This window comes from Borostomias antarcticus (genome assembly GCF_949987555.1).
Source record: "Borostomias antarcticus genome assembly, chromosome: 4".
NCBI lineage: Eukaryota > Metazoa > Chordata > Actinopteri > Stomiiformes > Stomiidae > Borostomias > Borostomias antarcticus.
In genome coordinates, this window is record NC_140237.1 from 35,345,163 (window position 1) to 35,355,373 (window position 10,211).

At 43.1% G+C, this 10,211-nt stretch overlaps 2 protein-coding genes across 2 annotated transcripts; one reads left to right on the forward strand and one right to left on the reverse strand.

Moving 5' to 3' along the window:
- Positions 1-377: 377 nt before the first annotated feature.
- mrpl46 (mitochondrial ribosomal protein L46) lies at positions 378-4,537 on the reverse strand. The gene is made up of 4 exons (XM_084437134.1): positions 4,324-4,537; positions 3,413-3,614; positions 2,851-3,021; positions 378-742 (listed from the first exon to the last, which is right to left on the reverse strand). Exons 1-4 carry the CDS (start codon positions 4,408-4,410, stop codon positions 495-497), a joined length of 708 nt encoding a protein of 235 aa, XP_084293260.1. The 5' UTR covers positions 4,411-4,537; the 3' UTR covers positions 378-494.
- Positions 4,538-4,854: 317 nt separating this feature from the next.
- mrps11 (mitochondrial ribosomal protein S11) lies at positions 4,855-7,961 on the forward strand. Its single transcript, XM_084436780.1, has 6 exons — positions 4,855-5,011; positions 5,665-5,829; positions 5,931-6,029; positions 6,136-6,265; positions 6,960-7,025; positions 7,329-7,961. The coding sequence occupies exons 1-6, from the start codon at positions 4,926-4,928 to the stop codon at positions 7,434-7,436; spliced, it is 654 nt and encodes a 217-aa protein (XP_084292906.1). The 5' UTR covers positions 4,855-4,925; the 3' UTR covers positions 7,437-7,961.
- The last annotated feature ends 2,250 nt before the right edge of the window (positions 7,962-10,211 follow it).

Below are 10,211 nucleotides of genomic sequence, written 5' to 3' on the forward strand. Positions count from 1 at the left end.
CACTTATGTTGAATTTAATTATTTAAGAGGCATATTAGGTGTTAAACGTAGGAAAAGCCATTTCTAGTCCAGGTGATCTGGTATTAAGTTATTTTGGGGGATTTCTCTGAGCTGAGCTGAGATGTCGTGTTCTCTTTGTCTGATGCTGTGTTGTTCTACTGCCCTCCAGTGGCTACATCACTTTACTGCAAGAAACCTAAACCAGCAACGCAATGGACTGCTACAGTACAGTATGTATGTAAGGCATCCCATTCTATTGCAAACTTGATTTATGAAATGCAAAAATGATGAATCATGATTCAGTTATACTGGAATTTTAAAAAATCACAATCTTATGAGTGTTACAAAACAAAGTGTCTCAAAAGGTGATCATACTTTAATCATGATATCATACTTAGTACAGACAATGTTGAGAGGAGGAGCAGTGACAACATCCTGTCAGAATATAACTGACTGCTCATGAAGACACAACCTGTTTTCAGGAGAGCTTCTCATCACAGGCTAAGGATGAAGCGATTGACCTTCTCAAGGTATGCTGGTTTGAGATAATCCTGCAGCTCACTCTTTTTAACCCACATGAAAGGTCCTCTTGCAGCGAGCGAGACACCGCCGTCGGACAATATCGCCTTGAAGAAAAACACCTTTGTCCCCACGCTGCTCTCCGTCTGCTGGGCTTTGGGGAGCTTGTACTTGTAAACCCCGCAGGGGGCGTTGCCAAGGAAAGTTGCCTTGAAATCAGCCTCTGTAATGAATAAACATTTGGCATTAGACTCAAGGTGGGAACGCAAAGAATGATGAAGAGCTCAAGGAAGTGAAGATTCTCAAGTATAATATAAATCATGGTTTTTCAAGTTTTTAAATGGTAAAGAGAAGAACCTTCCCTTGCGTTGCAGAGGACCGTGGGTCAACTGTTATAGAGAAACAGAATTCCTGCACCGTCTTCTTCACTTGCAGGAAATAAAGTTCAAACACCGCTGACGCTAACGGACAACGGGCTGGCCTACAGGGCTACGGGACCTGCTGCGTGTCCCCCCTCCCCCTCTCCCAGCTTTCCTGTCATTCTTCACACCAGCATCAAGCCCCCAAAACATCACAAAAAAAAGAAAACAAGCCAGCATATGACTCTGGCCTTTTTTCACCAACCGTCCCGAAATACACTCTAAGTCGTCCTGTAATGGATGTGGACCATCCCGAATTTAAAATCTTCTAAAATCTTTGTTTTTCTACATGATCACAGACCTGCCAGCTTTGAAGAACGTTTTGGAGTACCATCCATTAAGCGGGGGTCTGGGGGTCCTCGCATAGAAATAATCCTTGAAAGTGATCCATGACATTTTAAGCATCAGACAAGGGATGGGACGATACACTTCTCGATACAGAGTTCACTATACGATACAGTCACGATAAGATATAAATAAAACAAGATGATAAACTGTGACTGAGTAAACAATCATACTAATTGTGCGAATGCTCTATGTTCATGAAGTTCATATCTATCTACATCTTATCTTACAGCATTGGGGCATAATACTGCCTTTTCAGCGAAGTGAGGAATGAACTTGAGTGAGGCAAACTCGGGATATTACAGAGGGAGTGTGGATGGCATTTGCCTATGCACAGTTTGAACCAGTGTTTTGCCCTGTCTCCAAATGGTAAAATCATCAATTAAGCTAACACTACCTATCTGGCTAATAAAACTGGCAATTAACTAGGGGTGTAACGATACACTAATCTCACGATACGATACACGATCTTGGGTTGACGATAACAATACGATACGATACACTAAGGGCAGGTGTGAAGCGTTGCAGTAGCGCTGCTGTTCACACCAATAGTGCATTTCTCCACATTTCTACTCCAATACACTGTGAATTTAGAGCTTAACTGTTGTAATATCATGGATAGGCCTAGAGACAAAAGACATGTTTGTTACCAGCGTTGTGTAGCCAGCGTTCACTGATATACAATAAACATATCACAATATTGTTATCACCTTGACGATACGTATTGTGACGTTTCTGTATTGCGATATATTGTGGCACAATATATTGTTACACCCCTACAATTAACGCAATGTGTGAAATACAAAATACAATCATCTACATGTATCATCAGATAAATACACAAAGCTTTAGCTAACTAGCAATTGGAATGCATAGCAAGTTGCTACGACAATCAGTGACTGATTCATAAAGATGGCAACATAACCTATCTAGCTAGCCATGGCTAATGAGTTGTTCATAACTGCAGTCACAGAAGCTAGCTGGCTACGGTAGGTCTGGCTAGGAGGTACACAACAGTCACTGTCTGGAACATGGACGTATGGAATTGCACCCGTTATGAAACGCTACACTGCTCCATCACCTATGAATAACGCAACTGACGAGAAGACAGAGTGAGTGAGAGGAGGTGGGCTATGTTGGCACTGCAGTGTGTGTGTGTGTGTGTGTGTGTGTGTGTGTGTGTGTGTGTGTGTGGTTGTGTGTGTGTGTGTGTGTCAACTGGCCGCTGGAGAGAAGAGAGCGAGACATAGCAGCATCGAAACCGTTTCAAATACACAGTACAACATAATATCAACAAAGACCCAACAAATCGATGATGAACATAGACCCAACGAATCGATGAAACTATTTTTAACCGACATGCGTAAAATATTCTCACCTGTTAACCTTTTACATCCCTAATACGAAAAAAAAAAAAATCATCTCTCGTCCCAAATTTATCCCGAAATAATTTGACATCCTCCCCGATCCTCCGTCCTTGAGCTCGAGCCTTGCTGGACGGTGTCAGAGTAAAGGCGCACTCTGTCTAGAGCGGACCTGTAGAGAGAGCAGCGGCGCAGCGTGTCACCTGGCAGGCTGGCGAGGGCCCTCTCCGCGGTCTGTCTGAGCGTCTCCCCCGCCTCCCACGGCGCCTGCGGCAGCAGCCACAGCTTCTCACCGCCCACCGTCTGCTCCGTCAGCAGCACCAGGCTGTCCCCCAGGCACCGCCGGACCCAACTCAGCTCTCCGTCCTCCCCGGCTGAAAAGAGAGCCGTATGTCGGTTAGTTTGTCAGTTTCAAGTTAAGTCGAGTTTGTCATATGCACTGGGGTACCGGGGGTGGGTGTACACAAGCAATTAAAGCGATTAAATGCTTACTCGCAAGCATCAGTTTAGCAGTTTCACTACCATGTGTGGTGGAAGAACAGAAAATGGATGGTGTCATCTGAGCAGCAGTAGCATACAGTATGCTTATTTATCTGAACGCTTGTCTTTGTATGGCTGCAGCATGGATGAAAGCCCAAGCAAAATTTTCCATTTGTGTAAGTTGATCTTGAATCTTGAGCATATTGATTTGTTATTGTCGCAGAGGCTATATTCCTTCAAAAGGTAAGGAAAAGGGTGTGTAGTTATTCAGTTATTGTCACCGACCTCCTGCTCTCGGAGCAAGCTGGAAGTGTTTGAGCTTCTGTTCCCAGGAGTCGTCCAGATCCTGGGCCGTGACGATCTCCTGGGTGCCGTAGTCCTGCTCCTCGTCAGAGTCGTAGTCGCCGGCCTGTTTGCGATTCATGTGCTCCGCGTCTTCAAGCAGCCTCAGCTCGTGTTCTGAAAGCAAACTTCGCTCCAGCTCCATCTGAAATACAGACATCTCGTCAGCCCACTACAAGGAAACAAGTTCAAGTTCCTAGCCAACTATTCATTCTCATGTTCATGTTCTTAATTTGCAACAGCACTATCACCTTGACGAAATATAAAGAGTGCGTCAGTACAAGGGTGATCTGTCCTTCTTGTGCCCCGACTAATCACTTGGTCTGCTGGCCTGAACTGTATACTAGAGCTACTACCCACTGAGCAAAGACACGTCCAAAAGACGTCTTAGAGGGGTCCAAGCCAGACGTTTGAATATTGAGGGGTCCAGCAGACGTACAAATGGGGTTCTGGACCGACGGACGTTATTAAGACATGATCTGAACGTCTCCCTGACGTTGTGTGTTTGCTGGGTAGTAAGCCCATCCAGACAGCTGCCCCTACCTTGTGAATTCATCTACTATTGCCAATACCAATGGTAATGTGATGACAGTCACATTTAATACAAGGCAAGGCAGGCAAGGCAAGTTTATTTATATAGCACATTTCAGCCACAGGGCAATTCAAGGTGCTTTACATGAGACATTAAAAGCATTAAAACAAAAAGCAAGACATTATAGACATTTAAAACAAAAGGCAGGACAAATTAAAAGCATTAAAACAAAAAGCAAGTCAATACATGCTCTACTGCTGACTGCTAAAGCTTTGATTGATTGATTGATTGATTGATTGATTGATTGATTGATTGATTATACCTGATGCATGAGCTCTGCAAACTGCTCCTCGATGTGATTCCGATCTCGCGAGATGACAGGCAGCCTCTGCAGGCACACTGCTCCCATCCACCTCCATGGAGATGCTGACCAGACTCTCTCTGTCTCATGTCTGGTGTGAAGCAGGGTAGGACGAGGGGAACTGACTGATATCGGACGGGAACCCGTATGGCTCAGTCCTGCTGTCCGCCAGACATATGAGACTATCTGACAGAAAGGGCGACCAGCCATCCTCGCACAGGGCGCCGCCATCTTCTTCAACTTCTACCCACAATGCCTTGTAGAGTAGGATGCGGTTATTCTGCTGCAGGGGGGGTGTGATTACAATAAATGCATTGTACAGTGAAATGGGTACATTCATACATACCAAAATGATATATATTGACGTATATTAAATGTATGATACTTTAATTTGAAAACAACAACATTTTAATGGATTGTGATATAATGAAAATATATATTTGACAACCAACCCCCCCCCCGGAATACAAATGAACTCTTCCGGATGAGTTGTCCAATGTCACCCGTGTGTGTTGTGCAGGGCTAACTGTGCTTTTGTAGTAAGTTAGATATCTAAATTAATAATGTACACATTAAACTGTCTATTATCTAATTCCATCAGGACAACTTGCCAACAGGTGGTTGGTTCTCTGAATGTTGGAGGATCAATGTAAGTGGCTCACTTTTAATTTTACAGGAAATATTAGCTAGTCTACAGTAGCCAGCCATACTGAGACGGTATAGAGCTAGCTAGACTTGCTCTGTTGGCATGTTTGAACATGTTTGCTGGATATGATCAGAGTGATAAAGCACTGAATGGTCTAGGGCCAAAATATATTTCTGATCTGCTCATATGCTATGAACCATCCAGACCCCTCAGGTCGTCTGGCACAGGCCTGCTTTCTGTCCCCAGAGTTAAAACAAAACATGGAGAAGCAGCGTTCAGTTTTTATGCTCCACATATCTGGAACAAACTTCCAGAAAACTGCAGGTCTGCTGCAACTCTTGGTTCTTTTAAAACGAGCCTGAAGACTTTTCTTTTTGCCACTGCTTTCTAAGAGGAGCTATGTTTATCAGTATACTGCACTGTGACTTTTATTCCTGTATTCTATTTGTCCTGCTTTATGTTTAAATGTCTATAATGACTTGCTTTTTGTTTTAATGCTTTTAATTTGTCCTGCCTTTTGTTTTAAATGTCTATAATGTCTTGCTTTTTGTTTTAATGCTTTTAATGTCTCATGTAAAGCACCATGAATTGCCCTGTGGCTGAAATGTGCTATATAAATAAACTTGCCTTGCCTTGATGCGACATTCTTGTTGCAGCTTGGGCAGTGCGCTGCAGCGGGCGGCGTGTTCCAGCGCGGCCAGGCTGCAAGAGACTCAGACTGCACCCTCCACCAGTGCTACCACCCCCTCCAACAGTGGTACCACCCCCTCCACCAGTGGTACCACCCCCTCCAACACTGCCCAAAACGCGAAGGAATTCAGGTAACACACAATCTTCCACTGGGTCTTTGCTCATTTTCATTTTTCAATCAGTTAAAAACGACCTACCAAGGAAGCACTACCTCTATCCTTTCATCCTACAGTTACTATCCTCCATTGCCTGGCCAAGACAGTCCATTGAGATGGGCTGGGAAGAAGTTCGAGGAGCTGCCTATTGCACACATCAAAGCCACATATAACAAGTAAGAACAGCTGTCTACTGATAAAGTGGGAAAGGAATAGTAAAGTATTACAAATTGCAACAGTACTTAGGGAAAATAATTGAGCGTGCATGCGTTTGTCCTTGAGCACACACATCCAGATGACAGACTGGGAGGGCCGGTTCCTGGTGAGAACCTCCTGTGGCACTGAGGGCTTCAGGAACGTCAGGAAAGCCACGCCCATCGCCGCTCAGACAGCAGGCATCTCTGCTGCAGCAGTAAGATCTCCTCACTGTCTGTCATTATTTTGTAGCACTTATTGTATTATATTATATTGCACTGTACTTTGGATTGTGATTCTTGCACTTTGCCTTCAGCACTAGATGATGCTCTTAGTCACTTGTTTTAGAAAGAAGATGCACTTGTGAGTTCTGGCTAGTAGTAGTACATTGGCTCTTCCTACGTTAAATGCAATTATTGTTAGTCGCTTTGGATAAAAGCGTCTGCTAAATGACTGTAATGTAATGTAATGTAATGTCTGCTAGATAAGCACCAATAACCTTTTGTATTTTATTATGAAAATTTGACTAAACCTTTTTTTATGCTGGGAGTTCTTTTCAGAGACCAAGAGCCCTGCTTAGGCTACAAATACGGATAAACAGCCGTAGCATAAATAATGATAAACCTCATGGGTCGCTATTCAGTTGTTCCAGTACGTTCAGGAGGACACAGATATAGAACTAGAGAATTGAAACGAGCTGATAATGTCTCCTGGTCAGTAATGTCAGTGCAACATTTTGAGAGATGAGGGTGTTATATAATTACCACATGATTGCAGTAGAGCACTGTAGATGAATGGCAGTTGGCCACATTCAGACACCGTTTCCATGTAATTGGTTTAAAAAAACCAAGACATCTGAACCTGTAAATGATGTGTTTGTTTTTTCTGGTTGATGTTTCTCTGGTGAGCAGAAAGCCACGGCGAAGGGCGTCACGTTCGTGCGTGTGATGGTGAAAGGTCTGGGCCCCGGCCGTTTGGTGAGTATCTATAGCAACCACATGCTTTTAGTTGCATGTGCATGCAGACTATTAATACATCCATGATGACGACCAGCCATTAATACATCCATGATGCAGACCAGCCTTCCTCTCAAGCCCTGTGTGCTGTAGCTGCTAACCACATACTGCAGTGTAGCTACTGGAGCTAAAAGGCTACGGTACAGTAGGGTTTCCAGCTAATGAAGAGGCTAGGACTGGGCTAATTACCGTCATGTGAATTTACCAGGCATATTCTTCACCCTTAACTTATAATTTTAAGTTATAATTTTTCCCTCTCTGTAGTCCGCCATCAAGGGTTTGACAATGGGAGGGCTGGAGGTCGTGTCCATCACAGATAACACCCCCGTGCCACACAATGGATGCCGCCCACGCAAGGCCAGAAGAGTGTGAATGGCTCAACCCACCCTGGATCGCAGGGACCCAGCTATCTGTCATGTCAAAATTGTAATGAAGTGTTTTCTTGTATTATCACTTTTGATATGTTAATAAATTCTGTTTTACCTCAGGTTATTGATCACCTAATACTTTATGAATTGATGCCATTGTATCACCAGTCAAATGCATACTGTGTCTATAAAAAGTATTCATCCCCATGAGACTTTTAGACATTTTGTGTTACATGTAAACAAAATGTATTTAGTTTCCTTGTTTGTAATGTTCCTTGGTGTTCATGGTCTGTCTGGGAACAGGTGGATAGGTTTGTTTATTCTATAATCATGTGAAATACCCCAATTGCACAAGTGGACTCCGTCCATTATGTGACTTCTGTTGGAAATTGATTGTGCAAAGCAAAGAGGTGAATACTGGTACGTAGGTTTTTTGTAATTCATTTTGAAAATTTTTGGTTTTCTTTTCACTTTGACATTATATAGTACCGTACTTTGTGACCGTGACAGTAAACCTTCATTAAATGCATTCTGATTCCATGTTGTAACACAATGAAATGTGAAAGTCCACGTGGGAGAAGACTTTTCCTAGGCTTTGTAGATCTCAAGTGCAAAGGGGAATAATTTTAAAGAAAAGTTACTATTTATTAAAATTGTATTTATAGTAAAATACATACAGTACACAGCAAACACCTGTACAATGTGTGATATGAATTCAAGGCGTACAGCAGGAGAGGACCTGATTGAAGCCTATTCCATCTGTACAGGTGTGACTAACATCTCGCTTCCATCAAGACATTTCACCACACGGAGGAAAGTCACAAACACTTGAAACAGTGAAGGGATTGGACAACAAAGATCCACACATTGTGCACAAAACATCCTTCATGATTAGGTTGTGTTCTGTAGATACAATTCAGGAAGATTAAAATAATTTTCTCATCTTTTTATTTTCCCATCTTCCGTCATGAAAACTACAGTAAGCTGGGGTATGTTTTAAAAAATTCAAGGCACAGTTAAATCTTTATTCAAATTGCGTTGCAGGTTGAGATATCCAATACTGCAACAATAGAGAGACCAATCAACTAGGAGAGCTTAATAGAGAAGGTTGTTTCTCAGCTTAATGTGGGGTCAATTTATGGTGATATGAACTTGTTTATCTTATTGTTAAACAACTGACTGCAGCAAATTTTGAAAAATTGCCGGTACATGTCCAAATGCATGACGTATCCAATAAACAACCCACATACTGCACAAACCACTTCAACATACATCAACAAAGGGACGTTAGCCCTTAGAAAACAAACATTTTAAAAGGAAACATTGCTTGTTTCGCTTCAATACAGTATGTAGAATACAGACGAGGAGAACGTTATTAATACAGAATGAATTGGAGAATGTTACCACCGAGCCATTGAGTCAGAGTGGTCTTTGTCAAAATAGGATTATCAACGTCATCAGCAGGACTTTGCGTGTAATAGATCAATTCAGATGACTTTAGTCAGGTACATGTCACATTCATAACGTCCTTAGATATACGTGAGGGGTAAGCCTTTAAATATAAGTATGATGCTGCCATGCACAAGCCATTAAAATGCCCCACCACAAACAATACAGACAGTACTTCTCAATACACACAGTACTTCTCTACGTGGGTCATAAGGATATGGAGCACCTGGCTGCAGTCTGTGCATGCGTTGGGTGTGTTCTCATCCAGGCCACACCTCCAGAGTCAGGACAGGTGTTCTCATCCAGGCCACACCTCCAGAGTCAGGACAGGTGTTCTCATCCAGGCCACACCTCCAGAGTCAGGACAGGTGTTCTCATCCAGGCCACACCTCCAGAGTCAGGACAGGTGTTCTCATCCAGGCCACACCTCCAGAGTCAGGGCAGGTGTTCTCATCCAGGCCACACCTCCAGAGTCAGGACAGGTGTTCTCATCCAGGCCACACCTCCAGAGTCAGGACAGGTGTTCTCATCCAGGCCACACGTCCAGAGTCAGGACAGGAATGCTTCGGTGCCCACGGTAGCCCAGCTGGGCGCTCGTTTTGATTTTGAATCAATGGAATTGTCCAAAGAATGGACTCCACCCATCCAAGCTACCGCGGGTTCAAAATCACACATGCCCTGCGTCGTCTCCAATTACAAATAATTCTCGTTAAAGAGCAGCTTTGTCATAGTCTTTGCACAGTCAATCCTAGTCTGGGTAGTAAACTAGAATAAAGGCTTTTCTGTCTCTTTGGTTCTTAACATGAGAAGACATGACTAAGCATACAATCCCAAAAAACACAAAGATTATGTTAATTGAGTATGTAGACAGGTGATATGAACACATCCCTTTAACAAACTATACACTGTAAGGAAAGACTACCATGTTCCAACAAAACAACCATGTACAGAAGTCGACCCAATATCAACAGAACTGACTTTATTTACTCTTTTTACTTTAGTGTGTGTTTTGGCAGAAGTGCTTAAGTTCAAATCAGGCAGAAAGGCAGCTGATAAAGTGCATCACACTGAAATTGAGAAAACATACTGTTCATATACACACACAGACACATTCTCACGCCTCCAAAGCATTAAACCACCCTGTTCTCGTATTGGAAGTACTATCCTGAGAGCTCCTCTGGAAACGCAGCAGGTTACCTGGCCGCGCCCTTACCTGGCCGCGCCCTCTCTCTCTTCTATCTCAGTGAAATGTACCAGAACCTTTTTACAATCCAGGATACGTGTTTCAGCTCTTACTCTAAACAGAACTAACAAATGAACAGGTCCTGAT

Coding starts and splice junctions, on each gene's coding strand:
- mrpl46 (XM_084437134.1), bottom strand. CDS start 4,410: ATGGGAGCAGTGTGCCTGCAGAGGCTGCCTGTCATCTCGCGAGATCGG. Junction 3,615..4,323: donor TTGCAGAGCTCATGCATCAG/GTATAATCAATC, acceptor TCTGTATTTCAG/ATGGAGCTGGAGCGAAGTTT. Junction 3,022..3,412: donor GCTTGCTCCGAGAGCAGGAG/GTCGGTGACAAT, acceptor CTCTCTTTTCAG/CCGGGGAGGACGGAGAGCTG.
- mrps11 (XM_084436780.1), top strand. CDS start 4,926: ATGTACACATTAAACTGTCTATTATCTAATTCCATCAGGACAACTTGC. Junction 5,012..5,664: donor CTGAATGTTGGAGGATCAAT/GTAAGTGGCTCA, acceptor TTCTTGTTGCAG/CTTGGGCAGTGCGCTGCAGC. Junction 6,266..6,959: donor CAGGCATCTCTGCTGCAGCA/GTAAGATCTCCT, acceptor TCTGGTGAGCAG/AAAGCCACGGCGAAGGGCGT.